This window comes from Erythrolamprus reginae, chromosome 12 (assembly GCF_031021105.1).
Source record: "Erythrolamprus reginae isolate rEryReg1 chromosome 12, rEryReg1.hap1, whole genome shotgun sequence".
Taxonomy (NCBI): Eukaryota; Metazoa; Chordata; class Lepidosauria; order Squamata; family Dipsadidae; genus Erythrolamprus; species Erythrolamprus reginae.
In genome coordinates, this window is record NC_091961.1 from 34,270,036 (window position 1) to 34,289,767 (window position 19,732).

General features: G+C 60.8%; 4 protein-coding genes across 6 annotated transcripts; 2 read left to right on the forward strand and 2 right to left on the reverse strand.

Annotated features, from left to right (window-relative positions):
• Positions 1-39: 39 nt before the first annotated feature.
• DPAGT1 (dolichyl-phosphate N-acetylglucosaminephosphotransferase 1) lies at positions 40-3,979 on the forward strand. Of its 2 annotated transcripts, none has more exons than XM_070765769.1 (10): positions 40-113; positions 517-680; positions 760-880; positions 973-1,186; positions 1,290-1,436; positions 1,533-1,617; positions 1,866-2,054; positions 2,386-2,473; positions 2,590-2,745; positions 3,031-3,979. In XM_070765769.1, exons 2-10 carry the CDS (start codon positions 523-525, stop codon positions 3,094-3,096), a joined length of 1,224 nt encoding a protein of 407 aa, XP_070621870.1. In that variant the 5' UTR covers positions 40-113; positions 517-522; the 3' UTR covers positions 3,097-3,979. The 2 variants fall into 2 exon arrangements, with proteins under 2 accessions (XP_070621870.1, XP_070621871.1); XM_070765770.1 differs by having other exon boundaries at positions 45-113; positions 3,715-3,979.
• A 1,383-nt stretch (positions 3,980-5,362) lies between these two features.
• On the forward strand, positions 5,363-5,887 carry H2AX (H2A.X variant histone). Its single transcript, XM_070765799.1, has one exon. It carries the CDS (start codon positions 5,364-5,366, stop codon positions 5,763-5,765), a length of 402 nt encoding a protein of 133 aa, XP_070621900.1. The 5' UTR covers position 5,363; the 3' UTR covers positions 5,766-5,887.
• A 127-nt stretch (positions 5,888-6,014) lies between these two features.
• Positions 6,015-10,670, reverse strand: HMBS (hydroxymethylbilane synthase). 2 transcript variants are annotated; one of them, XM_070765768.1, is made up of 14 exons: positions 10,515-10,670; positions 10,168-10,221; positions 9,132-9,204; positions 8,939-8,988; positions 8,723-8,778; positions 8,431-8,508; positions 8,167-8,244; positions 7,944-8,019; positions 7,384-7,497; positions 7,262-7,300; positions 6,960-7,079; positions 6,820-6,873; positions 6,618-6,704; positions 6,015-6,434 (listed from the first exon to the last, which is right to left on the reverse strand). In XM_070765768.1, exons 1-14 carry the CDS (start codon positions 10,557-10,559, stop codon positions 6,264-6,266), a joined length of 1,095 nt encoding a protein of 364 aa, XP_070621869.1. In that variant the 5' UTR covers positions 10,560-10,670; the 3' UTR covers positions 6,015-6,263. The 2 variants fall into 2 exon arrangements, with proteins under 2 accessions (XP_070621869.1, XP_070621867.1); XM_070765766.1 differs by having other exon boundaries at positions 10,332-10,639.
• A 1,434-nt stretch (positions 10,671-12,104) lies between these two features.
• On the reverse strand, positions 12,105-19,727 carry VPS11 (VPS11 core subunit of CORVET and HOPS complexes). The gene is made up of 16 exons (XM_070765730.1): positions 19,538-19,727; positions 19,274-19,422; positions 18,885-19,020; positions 18,383-18,546; positions 18,024-18,271; positions 17,104-17,305; positions 16,747-16,898; positions 16,042-16,228; positions 15,401-15,544; positions 14,817-15,005; positions 14,316-14,477; positions 14,093-14,232; positions 13,783-13,991; positions 13,368-13,539; positions 12,936-13,158; positions 12,105-12,842 (listed from the first exon to the last, which is right to left on the reverse strand). The coding sequence occupies exons 1-16, from the start codon at positions 19,671-19,673 to the stop codon at positions 12,678-12,680; spliced, it is 2,778 nt and encodes a 925-aa protein (XP_070621831.1). The 5' UTR covers positions 19,674-19,727; the 3' UTR covers positions 12,105-12,677.
• Between the last annotated feature and the right edge of the window lie 5 nt (positions 19,728-19,732).

Genomic DNA, 19,732 nt, shown 5'->3' on the forward strand with positions numbered 1-19,732 from the left:
CCCCCCGTCAGGGCCGGCTGGGCGGGGCGAGGCGAGAGGGGCGGGCGGAGGGCAGCGCTCCGCCTCCCGCCCGCAGGACCGACGCCGCTCGCCCGCCACCTGCCCGCAGCCCGGTGAGCGCGGCGGCTCCTCTGCCCCCCCTCCCCGCGCTGACACTGGGGGCCCCGGGGGGGCGGGCGCTGCGTGGGCCGAGGGGCTCCGGGGGCGGGGCTGCTCTCAGGCGCCTGCCCGGAGTCCCCGCTCCGCTAGGGCCAAGGCCGGGCGGGAGCCGGGGGGGGGGCGTTCTTCCGGGGCCCGGCTTCCTCGGGCGGCCAGCTGCGCCTCGCTGCGTAAAACGTCGCCCGGAGGCGTCCGCCCAGCTGCGGTCCCTTTAAGTGGCCCCGCCCGGGAGCGAGTGGGTGGGAGCTGTCACGTGGGGGCCGGAAGGGGCGCCATTTGCAGGCCGGGCGAGGCGAAGGCGGGCGGGGCCTCCGGGCGGAAGGCGGCGCTGACCGGCCGGGCTCGCTCTCTCCGCAGGGCGCGATGGGGCCGCCGGTGCCGGTGGTGCCGCTGCTGATCAACGTGGGCGGCTCGGCGCTGGGCTGCTGGGCCACGCTACGCCTCATCCCGGCCTTCCGCGAGCACTTCCTAGCGGCGCGGCTCTGCGGGGCCGACCTGAACAAGGCCTCGCGGCAGCCCGTGTAAGTCCACCGGGGGGGGCAGGGGGAGGAGGGGGGGCAAGGGCCTCTCCCGGCTGACCGTGCGCGCTCCCGCCCGCAGCCCCGAGTCGCAGGGCGTCATCAGCGGCGCCGTCTTCCTCATCCTCCTCTTCTGCTTCATCCCGGTGCCCTTCCTGGGCTGCTTCGCCGGGGAGCGTTGCCAGGCCTTCCCGCACCACGAGGTCAGCCGGGCCGGGAGGGGGGCGGGAGGGGAGGGGGCGCGGCCGGGGGGGGGGGTCCTGGGCGGCGGCGCTGACGGCTCCGGGCCCCGCAGTTGGTGGCGCTGGTGGGGGCCCTGCTGGCCATCTGCTGCATGATCTTCCTGGGCTTCGCCGACGACGTGCTCAACCTGCGCTGGCGGCACAAGCTGCTCCTGCCCACCGCCGCCTCGCTGCCCCTGCTGATGGTCTACTTCACCAACTTCGGCAACACCACCATCCTGGTGCCCAAGCCCTTCCGGGCGCTGCTGGGCATCTACCTTGACCTGGGTGAGCCCCCCCTCCCCGCCTGCTCCCCCCTCACCCGGCCTGGGGCTGCCGGAAGGGTCTCTGCGAGGGTCTGCCCTGCCCTCTGCTCCTCCTCCCCCCGCAGGGATCCTCTACTATGTCTACATGGGCATGCTGGCCGTCTTCTGCACCAACGCCATCAACATCCTGGCTGGGATTAACGGCCTGGAAGCCGGCCAGTCCCTGGTCATCTCCGCCTCCATCATCGCTTTCAATGTTGCGGAGCTGACGGGTGGGTGTCCCGGGCTGGGCCTGCTTTCGGCAAGGGCCAGTCGCTCGGGCACTGCCAGCCGCCTGACCCGGCTGCTCCTCCTGTTCTTTCTGTCAGGGGACTACAAAGATGACCACGTCTTCTCCCTCTACTTCATGATTCCCTTTTTCTTCACCACGCTGGGGCTGCTCTACCACAACTGGTGAGAGGCCCTCAGGCCCTCCTGGGAGGCAAAGGCCGGACCGGGGAGGGGGGCCACACGACTCCCCTCGGGGCACCCTGGGACGTTCTTTGCTGAGAAGGAAGAGCCGGCCCCCCGTCAGCCGCACGGAAGCAGAGAGGCCTTTTCAAGGGCCTCCCCTTTGTTACCCATCCCGCTGCCCTTCTGCCTTCGGTGGGGAGAGTCTTGACTGGGCCGCCCCCTCTGCTCCCTCTCCGGGCTGGCTGCAGGTACCCGTCCCGGGTGTTTGTGGGAGACACCTTCTGCTACTTTGCTGGCATGACCTTTGCGGTAGTGGGCATCCTGGGGCACTTCAGCAAGACGATGCTTCTCTTCTTCATCCCGCAAGTGGCCAACTTCCTCTACTCGCTGCCTCAGCTGCTCCACATCATCCCGTGCCCCCGCCACCGGTTGCCCAGGTGAGGAGGAGGAGGAGGAGGAGCCCGCCTGCCGCTTGGCCGCAGAGGAAGCCAAGGGGAGGACGAAGCCCGCTTCCAATCCAGGAAGGCCATGCTCCTGGGCAAAGATCGGGGCTGGGACCTCTGCTTCCCTTTCCTCTCCTGAGCTGCCCGTCTCTTTCTCTTTGTCAAACCAAGCTGCCCAAAGGACCTTCCGGCTTTCATCAAGGCCGTCCCTTTTCCTGGGGCCGGAGGGCTTCCGGCCTTGATCGGGTCCCCCTGCCGTTCCTGCTCCTCCTGGCCTGGGCCGCTTCCCCATTTCCCTGCTGACTGCCTCCATCTCTGCCTTCAGGTTCAACGCAGAAACAGGGAAGCTGGAGATGAGCTACTCGAGATTCAAGTCCAGGAGCCTCTCGCCCTGGGGAGCATATACGCTCAAGGTAAGGGTCAGACCGGAGCAGGAAGGCAGGCTTGGGCAGCCGCCTTCTGAGAGTGTCTTAGCTCCGCCCCATGCTGAGGAAGCCTCACCTGAGAGGTGATGCGTATTTCTCCCCAGGTAGCAGAGAAACTCTGCCTGGTGAGCGTGCGTCAGGGAACAGACAAGGAGGGAGAATTTACCGAATGCAACAACATGACTCTTATTAACTTTGTGCTGAAGCTGGTAGGGCCCACCCCCGAGCAGGTCCTGACCGTTCTGCTGCTGCTGATCCAGGTAAGGAGCACGATTGGGGAGGCGGCTTCTGCCATGCTCCCTTCGAGATCACAGCTGTGCCGTCTTTCAACAAAACCTACTTAGGGGAAGATTTAGCCATTTGGTTTTCCACAGTACACACACTCTTGCCTGACTGCCTTGGTACGTTAGGTGAAACCGCAGAACGGGATGCACAGCCAGGGCTACTTTGCAATCCCACAGCTACACTCCGGTGAGCAAAGCCTGGCTCTTGAGGAAGTGGCCGCCTGGCTGCGCTATCCTCCCTCCTCTCCTTTCTCTCTTGAGGTTGCTGGTAGCTTGGTAGCTTTTGGTATCCGGTACCAGCTGGTGCGGCTGTTTTATGACGTCTGAGCTGACCTGCGGTCACCCTCCTCTGCCCCTGTTACCCATTCCACCCGAGAAAGGCCTGGATGCTGCCCTGCCCAGGGCACCTCTTAGCTCCTGCCGGGCGGCGGGAATGCTGCTGTCTCCACCAGGAATGTCAGACCAGCCAAAGGGTCCAGCTGTCAACCTCTTCTGGACGCAGCTTGGAAGCCACATTTTGCCCCCTGGGGATCTCAGGCTGCCCGTGGGCCTCTTGCATCCTTGGGAGGGAATCCAACGGAGTCAACGCTTGTGGCAACGGGTGAAGCAGGGGAGACTCGGCTGCGTAAATGGTCTCCTAGCCCTTTGCTCCGGGGGAAGATCTGACTTTCTTTTCTTTGTGCTGAAAATAACTTTGTCTTTGAGAGATTGCTTTGAAGCCTGCTTAGAACTGCTGTACTATCCCCTTTCCCACAAACTTTGCTGGGTATAAATTTGTACTATGTTTTTCCTACACTGTTTTATTCCCAAAATATTCATGTGTTGGACTGCTGCGGTGGGGTGGAGACTGAGGACGGTATAGGAATAGGCAGAGGGCAGGCGGGAGAGGAGAAGGTGAGAGGCAGCAGGGAGAGGGCAGAATGCAATCTTTCAAATGTCTTGTAGCACAGAGAAACTACTGGAGGACTGGAAAAGGGCTGGTTCCAATCTATAAAGAGAGGGAAATGAATCCCGGAAATTATAAGACAATCAGTTCAATGTCAATACCTGGGAAAACCCTGGAAAATATAATCAAGCTGAGAATTTGTGAACACCTGGAAAGAAACAAGGCGATTACTAAAAGCCAGCATAATGCTTCTAGTAAAACGGATCATGCCAGACAAACCTGGTTGCCATTTTCGACAGCGAATAAATTGGTGGACTAACAAAAGGGTGTGTACATAGTATGCTTGGACTCCAGTTAAGCACTTGACAAAGTGGGCTACAACCCACTTTCTGGTAAGATAGAACAATGTCAGATAGGCAGTACCATTACCAGATGGATTTGTAATTGGCTGATGAACCACACCTAGCAGAACTACATGTATCTAGAGGGAATTGTGTTGTGGGGCACCCCAAGGTTCTGTCTTCAACATCTTAACAAATGATCTAAATGAGGGGTTAGAAGAAGAATTCAGCAGATGACACCAAGCTGGGGAGAATTGCTACTTGGAAAGGTAAACTCAAGGTCCAGAAGGATCTTGAAGGACACTGAGCCCTATCTAACAAGGTGTAGTTCAGTGGTTAGATGTTAAAGTCCTGTATACAGTCAGGAAAAAACATAGATACTGAATAGTGATACCTGACTCAACAGATCTAGGTGAGAGAGATCTAGGAATCCTAGTGGTGCCCCAGAGGTCTGAGCCAGTCATGTGCTGCAGCTGCCAGAAAGGCCAATGCGGTTCCGGCCGCATCAACAGAGGGACGGCATCAAGATTACAAAAGAAGTGATGGCAGAGTTTTGTACCGCACCGATAAGACTAGGAATTCTGCACCTAGTTCTGGCCACCGTGATACAGAAAAGGGAAAATGCTGAGGCCCCAGAAAGTGCAGAGAAGAGCAACAAAGGAGGGCGGAGGGGGTCCGGAGACTAAATTGTATGAACGGTTGAGGGAGCTGCGTATGTCTTAACGTGTCCACAGATATTTCACCAGCAGAGTCCTCCAACAGAATACCTTATATACCACTAGACTTGAGGTTTTGGGCTTGGACAACTTATAAATACACCGCTTAGGTCGTAGCTCATAGTTATCCACTACTAGGTCCTATCTGTCCGTGGCTTCAACCACAATGAAAACTGGTCTTCCAGGGGCCATCCCGGGTGAGGGGGCTGACTTACTCTCCAAAGCCCCAGGTGCCAAGACAAGAAGTAACGGGCGGGGGGAAGACGTTGTTCAAGAGAGAGAGCAGTTCTCTGACCGAACACCCCAGGGATTAACTCTTCTCCCACCCACCCTTGGAGTTGAGGGCGCTCAGGAGGGTTTCCAAAAGAGGCGGGGCGAGCAGGCGGTTGGGTGCGGAGGTCCCTTCCGGTTCTATTTCCGGGTTTCACCCTCGAAGGTTCCGGCCGGAGGAGCCTTATTGGGGGAGGACTCTGCCAGCCTTCGAATCGCGCGCGCTGGCCGCTCAGTGGCCCGGGAGCCGGCCAATGAGCAGGGCGGCGGGCCGCGGGATCCAATGGGCGGCGGCGGTGGGCGGGCCGGCCGGAGAAGCGCGGGCTGTATAAAAGGCGGCCCGCGGGGCCGGGCGGCATTTGGTTCTCCTGGGCGCCGGGGATGTCGGGTCGCGGCAAGGCGGGCGGGAAGGCGCGGGCCAAGGCGAAGTCGCGGTCTTCGCGCGCCGGGCTGCAGTTCCCGGTGGGCCGCGTGCACCGGCTGCTGCGGCGGGGCCACTACGCGGAGCGGGTCGGGGCGGGCGCGCCGGTCTACCTGGCGGCGGTGCTGGAGTACCTGACGGCCGAGATCCTGGAGCTGGCGGGCAACGCGGCGCGCGACAACCGCAAGACCCGCATCGTCCCGCGCCACGTGCAGCTGGCGGTGCGCAACGACGAGGAGCTGGGCCGCCTGCTGGGCCGCGTCACCATCGCGCAAGGCGGCGTCCTGCCCAACATCCCCGCCGCGCTCCTGCCCCGCAAGACCGCGGCCGCCACCAAGAAGGCCGCCTCGCAGGAGTACTAAGAGCTGGAGGAGGAGCCGGAGCAGCGGAGACCCTGCGGACGCCATGTACTTGGGCTGGGCTGGGCCGGGCAGCGGCAAGAGGCTGCCTGGGGGCGCCCAATAAAAAAAGGACGTTGAACCCACGCGCGCATCTCTGGCCTTTTCTTGTCCCTGGGGGAGGGGGGTCCCCATAGCTCCCTTGCCAGCCCCCCCCCCCCCCCACGGGCCTCTGGAGTGCTGGGCGGGCAGACAAAGGGCCAGACTCTGGGCTTTCACTTGTTGTAGCCCTTTAATCGGTTTTCACCACAATTGTTCCCAAGTCTCCAGCAGAGTCCAACTTTGCAGCTCTGTCGGGAGCGACTGAGCAGCTCTTGGCCAGAGCCTGCAGTGCCGCCCCCCCGCCCCCCCACCCACGGGAGTTCAGCGGAGGCAGGCCACCGCTTGGTCCCCTCTCTTCCTCCTCCGGGAGGGCAGGGCAGCAGGCCGACATCATGGCTCTCCCAGGAGGCGCTCTGCCCATCAGGCACTGCTGAGCTGCCTGGCCACGCTCAGGATCTGTTTGGCCCCTTGGCTCAGCAGCAGGTCGGCCACCTCCTGGCCCAGCCTCTCGGCTGCTTCCTGGGCCAGGCGGGAGACGTTCCTGGCGGTGATGCCCACGTGCTGGAGGTCGTCGTCGGGGCCTTCTTCATTCTGGAAAGGAAAGGCTGCAGGCTAGAAGGCCCAGCTCACCCTGCACAGGGGGGGGAGACCTTCCAGGGCCCCAGCATGCTGAACTGGCAGGGAAGACCCCCCAGAAGGGGCCCAGGTTGTCTCCCTGCAGCAAAGTGTGCGGTTACCCTAGACTAGGGAGAGTTCCAGGCCCACGACTCTTACCTCCGGGGGGAAATTCACACTTCTTTGCATGGTCTCTTGCAAGCTGTCGGAACCATCCAGGCTGTAGACGGCTCCAGTCAGGTACAGCTGGAGAGGAGAGAAAGAAAGGGGGTGTGTGTGGAAGTGGATGAAATGCACTTGTGGGCAGCCCTCCCCCCTCCAGGGGGCCCCTCTCTTCCCTCCTTCCCTCGGTTGCCCTTACCTGGCCATCCTTCATCAGGGTGCTGACAGCCACTGGCACGCTGCAGCCTCCTTCCTGGGGAGGGAAGCATGGGCATGGAGGCAGGGCTGTTGGGCCGTGCTCCAGAGCGCCCCCCCCAAGCCTCCCCCCGAGAGACCTACCAAGCGCCTCATGAAGGCTCGCTCAGAGATGCAGCGCAGGACGGTCTCCTCGTCGTGCAGGACCGAGACCATCTCTAGGATCTCCTGGTCTTTGGCCCGCACCTCAACGGCCAAGGCACCCTGGGGAGGGAGGGCAGTAAAGGAGGGGGGGCCTTTCCCTGCAATTCCGCCTCCCCCGCCCTCTGGAAGGCTGGGGATCAGCGCTCTGGAGCTGACAGGCCTCAGGTTGGCCACGCCGCGTGCCAGGGGTCCCAGGGTCTAGGGGTCCTCCAGAGGGGGGGAGGGCTGTGGGTCTCACTCACCTGCCCCACCGCATACAGGCAGTCCACAGGGCTCAGAATCTAGAGGGAAGCGAGAGTCCGTCAGCCCCAGGCCGCTTTGCAAGACAGCGCATGGAACGCCCTCTGCTGGGAGAGCCCCATACCTGGCCAATCCGGCTGCCCCAGCCCATGCGCCTGAGCCCCGCTGCTGCCAGGACCAGGGCACTGAAGTCCTCCTTCTCGTCCAGCTTCTTCAGGCGGGTGTTCAGGTTGCCCCTCTGTGGGAAGGCTAAGCAAAACCCAGAGGCTTTGGGAGGGGGGGGGGGCTGCCATCCCAGGCCTTGGGGGGGGGGGCATTCTGAGCCTCTGGGGGACAGAGGAGCCGGCCGCCAAGGGCCAGCGACCGAAGGCTGCCTTGAAGGAGAACTGGCCTTGCCAAGGGGAGGGAGAACCAGCTAGAATCTCAGCCCCTCCAGGACAAGCTGGGGGATTCAGACTGAATTGGGTGGTGAGTTGGGGGCAGCGTATGAGTGACGCACTTTCAGTCCCTGGGAGGAAGGCCAGCGGTTCCAACAGCTGTTTCTCATGCTAGGCAGGCAGATTTAGGCCTTAATTGTAACCCAGCCAGGGTTGCTCTGCATGTGTGTGTGGGGGGGGGGGGGGGGGTCAGGGAGTTCAAATGACTGAAGGTGACCCTGGACCCTCCTGATTCAGGAAAGGATACAATGTCCTTGAACTGCAGCCGGGGGAATTTCCTCTTCAGCTGAGCCGCACGGCGGAGGGAGCTGGTCCCAATTACACTGCAGGGAACCCCAAATGGAGACGAGTGGGGCTCCTGGGAACCCTCCCCCACGAAGGTCCCCTGGGGTGCCCTCCCCGCTCCAGGCACAACACCTGGACAGCAATGCGGGTGGGGCCACGGCCAAGCCCCTGCGCCCGCTCCTCACCTCTTCTCCGGGAGGCTGCCGAGGGTCTTGCCTGCATGTTTGGGGTGGAAGACCACCGCGTCGTGAGGGTTTTCTCTCCTGCAAAGGGCGGGGGAGGGAGGCCTCAGAAACCTCCCACGTGCCCACTGGCAGAGGGTGGGGGCGCCACAGGCCCAGCAGGGAGAGAAGCTCCTGCAACGCTCCCCAGGCACCTCTGCTGTGACGGGGCCCCCAGCTAAAAGGCAGGAGGGCAGGGACGAGGAGGAGGAGGAGACCCAAACTCACTTGCAGACGGCACCAATGGTGAAGCCTGGGGGCAGGGAAGTGGGCAGGTCCTTCAGGGAGTGAACCACCAAGTCCACCCTGAAAGAAAGAGGAAAGCGTGCCAGGAATGCCAGCGGGGGCAACCCACCCCTGGCCACGGGGGTCTCGCCCGGCAAGCTGGGTGGCCCTCAAGGAGGGTGCGGCCCTTTTCCAGGGCACCCATGGAAACTCCGGCCCCTTCCTGCTGCCCTGGGCCAGGGGAGTCCGGGTCCTGGGCCCACCCCGAGATGAGCACCAGAGAAAGAGGGCTTACTCGTCTCTCTCCAGCGCATTCTCCAGCTCTTTGGTGAAAAGGCTTTTCTCTCCAATCTGTGGGGGAAGAGAGAAACAGGATGGGGACCCTCCCACTCTTGCAGGGCCACTCTGCCCCAAACCCCCAGGACTCTATGGTCACGTAGCCCTGTCAGTCAGCCCCGGGTGCGCCTTGAGTCAGGGGGGGGGGGGAAGTCCCATAGGTAGAGGAAATAACCTTGGATAAGGCAGTGTCCAGAATCCTGTCTCCAGTGGTTGACATGGCAACTGTTAGAGAGAAAGAGAAATTGGAGGGTAAATGTGGCCCCCCAATCTTGTTCCTAATGCACCTGCTTGGGCTGCCTCCACCTCCCCCCAAGAACAGGAACCCCCCCCCCACCTCTTCTGGACCCCTTTCCCAGGATGCTCACCTATCTCGAAGCGGAGGTGGGGGTGGTGCAGCTGGAGCATCTGCACCACACTGTCAGTCTGGATCCGAGCCAGCTGCAATGGTGAGAGAGGAAGGCCCTCAGAAAGAGACCCCCCCGCCCCCCCCCCAGAAGATCAGCAATACGACAGTGGCCGGCCGGCCATCACACAGGGCTCCCCCTCTCTGCTGCTGGTGCAAGAGGACCATCCTGCCCCCCCCCTCGCAGATGAGACTGAAGGGGGCAGGACGGTGGGCCTGTGGAAGGGCAGGACCTTGGGAGCTCTTCTCCCCCCCCCCTCTGCCCCATAGCCCAGCCCTTCCTCCCCGCCAGGCTCCTCCCCAGAAACTGGCCCGGGGAGATTAGCGCTGGGCGAGAAGGGCCAGGCGATTATCAGCCTTTCCCAACCGGGTCTCCTTGGGTGGATCCTTCCACGCCTCCGCCTGTTGCGCCTGCTGCTCTGGCTCTCCCGTTGCACAAGCTGCCCCCCCCGACCCTCCCCGGCCTTCAGCCCCAGAGGTTGCGCTCTCCTTCCTACGCGCAGGAACCGAGGCCAAGGCTTGCTCAAGCTCCGCCAACTGCCAAGGCCTCAGGCCACCCGGCCAGCCCAGCCGAGGCCAATTGGGCCTCTTCCCACAAGAGAGAGCAGTTGCAGCTCAGCTCAGGAACGGTCCCTGGGGGTCTCTGCGCTGGCTGGCTTCCCTCCACACCCAGGTGACCTCCTCAGCACCAGAGGGCCAGAAACAGAGGCCCCCTCTCTGCCCCCCCTCACCAGAGGGGCTCCCATGAAGGGTCCCGGGGGGGGGAGGCTGCGGGGGGGGCAGTTGCACCCCAGGAAGCTTTGGTCCTTGTCATCATCGCCCCATTGCGAAGGGCCTGGGGAAAGGCGGGAAAAGCCACCTCCTCCAGACTCAGGCAGGCAAGGAGCCCCCCCCCCCCCCCGTCATTCAACCCCGCTTGCAATCGGTTGTGCAGGTGAGGGTGGGGGGCAAGTGACAGCGAGGCGCCAGAGGCCCCAACCGCGCCCCTCGCCCCCTACCTGGCTCTTCCTGGTGCCCACGCGGACCGTCGGGGTCTCCGAGGCCTTTGGATGCTGCAAAGAAGAGCCGCCCGTTAGACGCCCAGCCAGGCCGGCAGGGGAGGCGGGCCGGGCCCCGGAGCAGCCCCCCGGGAAGGCCGGGAAAGGCCCCGGGAGCCCCTCACCTCCGCGGCCATCTCTGGCGGGCTCCGGCGCTTGTCAGGCCGAGGCCGGGCGGCTACAACCCTGCCCGCCCCGCCCGCCCCGCCGCCCGCGATAAGGGAGGAGAGGAGGGGGCGGGCCGAGGGGGCGGCGGGGAAAAGGGGCCACGCGGAGAAGCCGGGCCGGGGGGGGCGGGAGGCGCTCACCGGGGGAGACGAGGGCGGAGGCGGCGGAGGAGGCGGCCCGCTCATGCCGGCGAAAGAGCCGCGGTGGCCGGCCGAACGGGAGCCGCGGCCGGGGTCACCTCGCCGGACGGCCGCCTCCCGTCACTTCCGCGGCTTTCGGAGCCGCCCCTTCCGCTCTCCTCCCCCGGGGCTGCGGCGGGGCCTGGAAGCGGAGCCCCGGGGAGGCCGCGCCGCTCCTGTGCCCGGCGGGGGTCGGGATCCTGCTAACACGGAGCCCTCGACGGAGCGACCGCAGCGTCCCCGACGGTCCCGTCCTTCGAGGGGGGGCGCGGGGGAGGCCCGGGGCGGGACGGGGCGAGCGGAACCAAGGCGGGGAGAAGGCGGAGGGCCGTGACGGGGCTGGACAGCGCAGCGAAGGGACCGCGGGGCCGGCCTGGCTCAGAGGGGGAGCGGGGAAGGCGGAGGGAGCAGCCGGAGGGCTCCGCAGAAGCGCCAAGGGCCGCTGCAGCCCCCCCAGCTGAGAAGGGGGGCGAGGGCAACGGGCGAGGGGCCCTAAAGGCTGCAGGGATCGTCTCTCGCTTGCCACCCACCTTCCCTAAAATGCTTCCCTTTGGCCTGGACGATCCCCGCTGCAGTCTCCCGCCCAACAGTCTCGTGGCCAGAGCGCCAGAAACGGCCTTCGGAGCAAAGGCTGCTGAAACGGGGCTCCCGAGGTCACCTGCCTGCAGCTGCGGAAAGTCTCCTATAGACGCCAGTAGAGCCCTCCGCTATAGCCCCCCCCCCCCCCATCCTGACACCCCACGGGAGAAGTGACCAGCCTCCCGCCTCCCTCCTTGAACTAAACAAGGGGCAGGAGGTTCTGGCTTTGGGCTGGACTCTTCTTCTCTACCAGAGCAGGGAATCTGGTTTACTGGTGGGGCTTCACCCGTGTTGCCACTTCTGCCAGAGATGTACAGTTTGAGAGTGGTGGGCAAAATTCTTATAGCCCACAAGTGGTAGGACCAGAGGTTGCTCAGCGGGCATGTGCCGTAGCAAGGGAAATGGGGGGGGGGGGGGAACCGAAGCATGAAGAAAATCCTGAAGAAAGCACATCTGGTGGTTGTAGTGGGGCCTGGTCGGTGGCAAAGAGGTCAGCAAACACCCAGTGGCCTGGAATGCCAAGTGCAAAGCAGGAACTGCTCTTACGTTGCAACGTCCATTCTGTGGACCAAGAGAGATTGAGGCAAGGGATTTTGCTGGAGAATAGAGGGGTTTTCTCAATGCATGGAAGCCACCACTTGCAAAGTTGTTGAACCCACAAGTCTTGTCATTGCAGCCCACCACTCCGGATTGCAACGGATACGGGGAACATCTCATTACTCACAATTGGGAATATGGAACCACGTCTCCAATCCCCTCGTGCGTGGCAGACTCTTTGCCAACCATTCTAGCTGGAGTGAGACGTCTATATCTATACAGTATATATTTGTAGCGGGTTTTGAAGGTGGCTACGTATCTGGGTTTTTTTGCTTGTTGATATGGGTATTTTTTTTCTTGGTTACGGTGGTGATTATTGGTACGAGTGTGTGTGTGTATGCGTGCCCACCCACCCACCTAAAAAAAGAGAGATACTTTGTAATCAATAAAGTTTGCTGTTATTTTAAGTTAACTGGGTCTCCATGTATTTTACAGAACAATTTGTGCTGCACTGTTTGGTCAAGTGATTCCCGTGTGGCAATTTCCCACAGCTGGGAGTGTGGGAGTGACTATAAGGTAAACATTAGAGCACACGGTTGCCCCAGCAAGACTTCCCAGCCACCCCACCGATCCGCCCCATGGCTGGCAAGCCTCCAACCCCGGGACCCTCGCTCTCCCCCCCCCCCATGAGGAAGAAGGCCCAGAGGCGGGTGGGAGCAGCGCCCTTCAGTCAGTCCTCCAGCTGCACCAGCTCTTCCCATCTCAGAGGCGGCGGTTGAGGCTGCCGGAGCGGCTCTGGCAGGTCTGGCTGGAGGTTCTGCTAGGCGCCCCCTCCTGAGAGACGGTGGCCAGACGGAGCCCCAGCCCCAGCCGGGCTGTTTTTGCCTCTCTCTGCTGGGGAAGAGCAGAGCTCCAGGAGGAAGAGGAGGGGGCCGAGGCAAGCAAGCGGGCTTCACGCCCCACCAGCCCAGCCTTGTTTCTGCCCCCCTCAAAGTCCGGGGGGGCCCTCTAGGTGCTCCTCTTGGTCTTGACCAGCAGGTCCCGCTGCAAGCCGGCCTCCAGGGCCGCGACAGATTTGCTCGGAGGGAGGTCTGTGATGAGGGTGAGTTTGTTGAAAACGCCACGGCCAAAGTAGTCGGCCACCACGGAGAAGCTGTCGCTGGAATACTTCAGCTGCCAACAGAAGAGGAGGTTGGGCAGGGGCTCAGACCCCCGAGCCCCTTTCAAAGCCCTTTAAGAGCCCTCGCCCACCCCCCGAGGACCCACCTGGTGCTGGAACTGGTCGTGCAGGTCTTGCTTCTGCTCCTGGGCGCGGATCATGTCCATGACCTTCCGGTTCTCAGGAAGGCAGGTGGGGCACTCTGACCCGCTCTCCGAGTAGCTCTCGAAGCAGTGCTGGTGGAAAGAATGGCCGCACAGGAAGTGGACCGAGGGCAGCTCCAGGGCGCTGGTGCAAATGCTGCACTTGGTCTTCTGGAATATCTTGGGGCTAGATGGGAAAAGGCCATCAAACCGGGGGAGGGGGGGACACGGCCTGCACCCCCACCCAGCGGAGGAGGGAAGCCCAAAGCAGCCGCCTTCCAGGGAAAGGGTGGGATTCCGAGAGATTGACCATTTCCCTTCCCACACAGAACGGGGCAACAGGGGGGGACCCTCGGCTGGGCCTGGGGCAGATTCATCCGCAGGTCCCACAGCTACCTGGTCTTCAGTTCTTCAATGTCCTGGCGGATGCGCTTGGTCTCCTCCCGGTATTTCTGGATCTTCTGTTCATCCTGCTCTATCTGGCCACTCTGTCTCTGCAGCTTGCTGACCAGATAATCCTTAATGACTGACAGGGTGGCCGTCGAATTGTGAGCCAAAGTTTGAACCACTGGAAAAGAGACACGCAGGGGGCAGCTACAATCCTCCTGCCCTGCTTCTGCCACCCGGTGGATCTGAGCCAGAGAAATGCAGCCAGGCGGTTGTAGGAGCCCCGGTGGCAGAGTGTAGCATTGCAGGCAAACTCTGCCCACAGCCTGCAGTCTCACCCAGATGGGCTCACGGTTGGCTCAGGCTTCTGTCCGACTCAGATTGCCCGTAAAACAGGGACCTGGGGCAGAGAGCCCGGCCTCACCCAGCAGAGGCGGCATGAGGTGCTTGGCCTCGATGCGCCCCAGCACGGCCGCCAGGTGCTCCTTGCAGTCCTCCTCCTCCTCCTTGTGGGCGAAGTAGCCCAGCGCCTGTTCCCAGAGGCTGGACTCTTGCTCCCCGTGCCGCTCGCAGACCTCCACCACCTTCTGGTGCTGCCCGTTCTGCATGTGGTAGTGCATGATCTGCTGGAAGCTGGAGAGAGCCGGCCGAGGGCCGAAGGGTCTGACACTGGCCGGCCTCCCTCCCCCTCCCCCCAAGCAGCCAAGGGAGGGGGAGGGGGCGCCTGCACTCACAGCTTGTGCTGCTCGTAGAGGTACAGGATCCCGGCCTTGAAGTTGTGCATCTGGCAGAGGACCAGGGCCTTGTCAAAGACCGCCTGGAACTTCCCACTCTTCAGCAAGAGGATGGTCTCCTGGTGCAGCTTCTCCTTGGCCTGGGGAGACACGGGAGGGGGGGGGCATCGGTCATCACTCCAGCCCCCTTCCCCCCCCCCTCGTGACCACCAGGACAACGTACCTGCGGGTCCTGTTCGTGAGCCCAGTTCTGCAGACGCAGCTCCAGCAAGGTGTCGTACACGCCCTGCTTAGAGCCCGGCTGGACCTCCGACATGTGTTCCAAAAAGGCCTTCAGTTCCCAGGGGTTGTTGGCGAAGATGGGGATGAACTCATCCGGATTTGCCTGCGCCGGGACACAGTGGGGAGGGGGAGCAGAAGGCCAGAGGGCAAGCTTTCCCCTAGACCCTCAAGCACAGCCACGGGGGGCACTGCAGTGAAGCCGGGGGAGGGAGCCGCGGAAGCCCCAGGCGTCTGTGCCATGCCCGCACCTCCCCACCGTCACCTGGGCTACACACAAATTAGCACCACCGCCTTCCCCCCCGCCCCCCCCCCCCGGGACCTGGTTTCATGCTATTTTAAAGCCTTTCGTGATGCACTCCAGCCCCCTCCCTCGGGCTACTGTGCCCCACATCCCACTCCGGCCCTGCCCCTCCTCCTCCCTGCTCCGGGCCTCAGCCCCTACCCTCCGCTCGGGCAGCAGGCCAGGCCCCTCCTGCTCTTTCGCTGGCCGATAGTCCGTGCAGAGGATCTTCAGCAGTTCGGTGGTTTCATTGGGGATGTGGCGCATGAGGATCTTGCCGTAGCGCTTCATGTTGCTCTCCGCCTGCTCGAAGGGGAGCTTGCCTATGTAGCGCAGGGCCTCCTGGAAGTTCTGCAAGACCGAGGAAGCAGGCGGCCAGAAAGGTGTCAGCTACGGTTTTTCTTATGCAGGCCACTAAAGCTGACTGCTAGATCTGAAGGTCAGCGGTTCAAATCTCAGCACCGGCTCAAGGTCGACTCAGCCTTCCCTCCTTCCGAGGGGGGTCAAACGACGAGCCGGATTGTGGGGGGCATAGGCTGTGGCTATGCTGGAAAGTGCCATTGCTAACAGGCTGTAAGCCACCCCGAGTCTGAGGAGAAGGGGGGCATTAAAACCCCCGAATGAATACTAAATAAAAGGAGTCCTGAGGTTGAGCCAATTTCAGAGCAGGCCCGCATCCATCCTTTCCCCTGCTAACACCCTCGGCTGCCCAGTGAGAAGCCCAGGAGTCACCAGGGAGGCCTCACCTTGATATCTTCCAGCTGAATCTTCAGGTACCACTCGTGATGCTTGTGCTTCTCAGCCAGGTACACCGCATGCGAATAACAGCCGGCCTGGCGAAGCACCTTGATCGCTGTCTCCACGTCGAAGTGCACCTCACTCTCGCTGGTCTGCAGGAGGGACGGAGGGGATGGGGTCAGCCCAGGACCCTCCGGACTGAGCAGAGGCAAGTGCTCCAAAGCCCCCTCACTCCAGGGCTGAAGAGACAAGCTCTCCAGGGGGGGGGGGCGGCTCCTCCCACGAGGTTTTGTTCCATTTGCATCAGGGAAACTCTTAGCACATCTGGCAACTCGGGCGGGGGAGAGAAGACTACGCATAAAGAGCATCGACATGTTCTTTTCCTACCATGGAGACTCCTGTTCTGAGCGGAGCGAATGTGGCTCCTTGTTTTGTTATGTGCTCTGCTTTGTATTTTTATGTATGTATGTTGTGTCTTGTTTTTATAAAAATAATAAAAATTTATTTTTTTAAAAAAAGAACTTCATCAACACAACCGGTCAGTTTGAACCTGACCAGCCTTGCTGCCAGGAGAGACAAGGGCCATACGGGGCCCTCACATAGTAGGGGCCCCCCACCTGGGGCCTGGAAGGTGCCTTTGCCCGCTGACCTTGATGAACTCCTCTAGCTTGCAGATGTCCTTCAGCTTGGTGTAGCAGTTGAGCAGCAGGGTGGTGTGGTCTGCGTTGGCCAGCGATTGCAAGTGCAGCATCTGCAGGTAGGCGGTCAGGTTGTGTATCCGCTGGGCGTCCAGGAACTTGCGGATGACGTAAGAAGGCTCCAGTTTCCCAATGGTGCTGAGGAAAGAACACAGTTGCCGGTGCAGGTGGCCAACAGGTGAGCAGCTGCAGCCCCTGGCACCACCGCAGGGGAAGCGAGCAAAGGCCAGTTTGGGGGACGGGTGGTGGTGGTGTGGGGGGACGAAGCAGGCGTTCCTGGGAGGCTCCACCAGCACCAACCCTCTCTCAAGGACACCCCACCCCACCTCGAGTGGATGCACCCACCATGGATCTCTAAACTCCCAAAGGCTATTTGCTGACGTCCTGTGCAGCCCCTCCACACTTATTTGAGGAGGGGGGAGAACACTCTGCCTCGACAGGACCCGTCCAGCTTTCAGGCCGGCCTCTCAGGACTTGGATGCTCACTGGAAACATCCACCTGCGCTCCCCACTTGGACAGGTGTGCCCCCCTGGCGAACCCCCCTCTTAACGTGACTGCGGATGGGGCGCCAACCCAGGGGAGGAGCCTCGTCGTCCAGGCCAGGCCCAGGAGAGAGGGAGGCCAAACCTGCACCTGACTCCTTTGTGTTACCCACCGGAGGTATTGCTGAATAGCCCCATCGTGGTTGCCTTTGTTGTACAGGTGATCCCCGTATTGGCGAAAGATCTCGGACAACCCATCACTGTCCAGGTGGTGACTTTTAGCCAGGTTGATGGCCATTTCAAAAAGGTTCTTCTTGAACAGCATCTGTTAAAAGGAAGTCGGGGTTCCAAGGAGGTTCCAGCGGTTTGAATTTAGACAGTCAAGTCCATCTGGGAAAGAGTTCTGCCATGGAAGGCCCACCCCCCACCCGCCAAGGACCAGGCCGGGCCACGTGCTGCAGCCGTTTGCCCCAGAGCCCCTCTGTCTCTGCCCCACTGGGCTCCAGAAAAGGCAAAGAAGGGCCCCTTGCCTCCAGTTTGGTCTGCGTGTCTTTCTCCTGCAGCACGTGGAGTTTCCTGTCCCTGGTCAACACGTACAGGGACCCCCACTCTGCCAGGACATCCACCACATCGTCAAACACAGAGCTGTAAGCAATGAACTTGTTGCCCAGGTCGTAAATGTTCAGGATCTGCTTGTCAGAGTTTTGTGGCTCTCCCCCAGTAAACTCAGACCTGGAGCAGACAGGGGAAGAGAGAAAGACAAGCTGAACACCCGAAAATGCAGAGACCATCAGTTCGTTTCTGTGCCATCAGGAAAGGAAGAGTTCACAGCAGCTCCAGCTTCAGCCACGGGCAGCTTGCCTCCACACTTCCAAAGAGTAACGCCAATAAGAAACACAGAAGATTGACAGCAGAGAAAGGCCTCCTGGTCCATCTCGTCTGCCCTTATACTATTTCCTGTATTTTATCTTAGGGTGGATCTATATTTATATCCCAGGCATGTTTCAATTCAGTTCCTGTGGATTGACCAACCACGTCTGCTGGGAGTCTACTGGGGCTGGACTCTTTGAAAAGGGGAGCGATGCGTTCAGCAGAGACGGTGGGCTGTTCTACACTTCTAGGTGAAGACGCAGCCATCAAATAATTTCATAAACTTTGATACCTTAAATCTTACTGAAAACTGAGCCTTTCCAAAAGCAGTCGTGTGCTTTAAAGTGCCTAGTGGCAATTATATTCTCCATCACTTAGTTACAACTCTCAGAAAATGAAGAGTTTCAACACAATCTGGAAAGAAATCTGTCCAGCTCCACATGGAGAAACGAAGGACACGAATGTCCATTAGAACATTATAAATGACTGTCCAGGTTAGGAATGTTCAGAAACACACCCGTATTTAGAGGTGTTTCATCTAACTGTCCGAAGCTCCATCCCGGCCACAAAACAAACTTACTTGGGAGAGACTTTCCAGTCCTTTGACACAATGGTCAGATAGCCTCGATACCAGTGGACAATCAGCTTCTGACCCTCAAAGGCAAAGCAAGGCCCCCGCTCATCCGGCTGGTACAGATATACACACTCATCTCCGGCCACTATAAACTGGAGGTCCTGGGAGGGGTCACTGAGAGTGGAGCAGCGCAGTCCACAGCCACGCATGTCCAGTTCAAGTAGTGGACAATCCTTCACCGAGAGGCTGTAACACTGCAAAGCCAAAGAAAAGGGCAGCAGTGAGGACAGGAATCCAACCAGGCAAAGAGTGGGTCAAACCCGAGTTCTGCCACATCCTCACTGCCCCGAAGACCAACAGCCCACCTGAATTTTCTCAGTGGTGGCCACAAACAGGTGAGTTGTTTTGTTTGACTGGCGAAAAACAAGCCCAGTAACCGGGTGGCCTCCTTCCTGTAGGACTTGGGTTTTGCTATGCCGATCCCTTGTAATGTCCCCCTTGATAAGCACCACACTCCCATCCACAAAGCCTACGAGATAGAAGGAAACAAGGCCCAGAGGTCAGAAACATTCCCCACTGCTTCTAAGCTGAACAGGTGACTCTTTCCATACTATGTAGGCCTTTAGATTCACACCAGCACCTGGAATCGAACTGGCAGCTCAGGTAGCCCGCACTGCAGCATTTTGCACCAGCTGACATTGAGGGATATTCTTCAGGGGGCCCAGGTACAACTTTTAATGGTAAACAAGGTCGGGTTTCAACAAAAAGGGTATAAAAATACTTTGGCAGACGGCCTCCCCCAGGGTTTCTCTTCCAAGTTCACTTTGCAATGAAGGTTTAGGAATACGCAACAGCAGCTCTAGTTACCAATAGCCATGAAGTTGAGATTTTCATGGACGGTGAGACAGGATACCAGTGTGAGTTTGTTGCCTGGTATTGCAGGGAAAATCCTGGTGCACTGAGGTGTCCCACCATCACGTTTCTCTAAATTCCAGACTTTGACCTACAAAGAATCACGAAGGGATTGTTAGGGAAATTGCCCCACACCCAATATAGGCCTGTCAGCCTGGGTAACTTTTGCATGAGGTTTCATGGCTTGCATATTCTGCATTTATGATGCCTCCTTTTAACTGTTTCCTCCTTGTTTTATATCGACTGGTCTTATTTGTCTGGAGACGGGAGAATAGACTCGGCCACAGACGGGCAGGGTCCCTCTCTCGCCTGGCGGCACTGACCCGCGCGGCCTTCAGCCTCACCAGCGGGTTCAGCCCTTCCTCCTCCTCGCCCACCGACACCAGGATGCTGTGCTGCTTCAGCTGGAAGAGGTGCGACACCCGCAGCTTGTAGGCCTGGAAGCTGCTCAGCTCCAGCGAGCGCGGCAGGAACCAGATCTGCCCTTCCCAATGTGGGCTGCCGTTAAGGGGCCTCTCCGCGGGAGGATGGAAGGGAGGGAGGGCGCCCCCCATCCCCGTCTCACACATCACCCCCCCGAAGCCGCCGCCGCCGCCCACGAAGGATATCCCCGAAGACCAGGCTGCCCCGGCCCGAGTCGCAGACCACGATGCCCGCGGGGAGCAGCACCGGCGTCCCGGCCAAGTCCGTCAGCGGCTCCCTGTCGAAGAAAGCGAAGCGCCGCCACTGCAGGTAGGCCGCCATCTTGGCGGAGGACTGGGGGGGAGGGGCTCCGCGGAGGGCGGACGGACGGCCACTTCCGC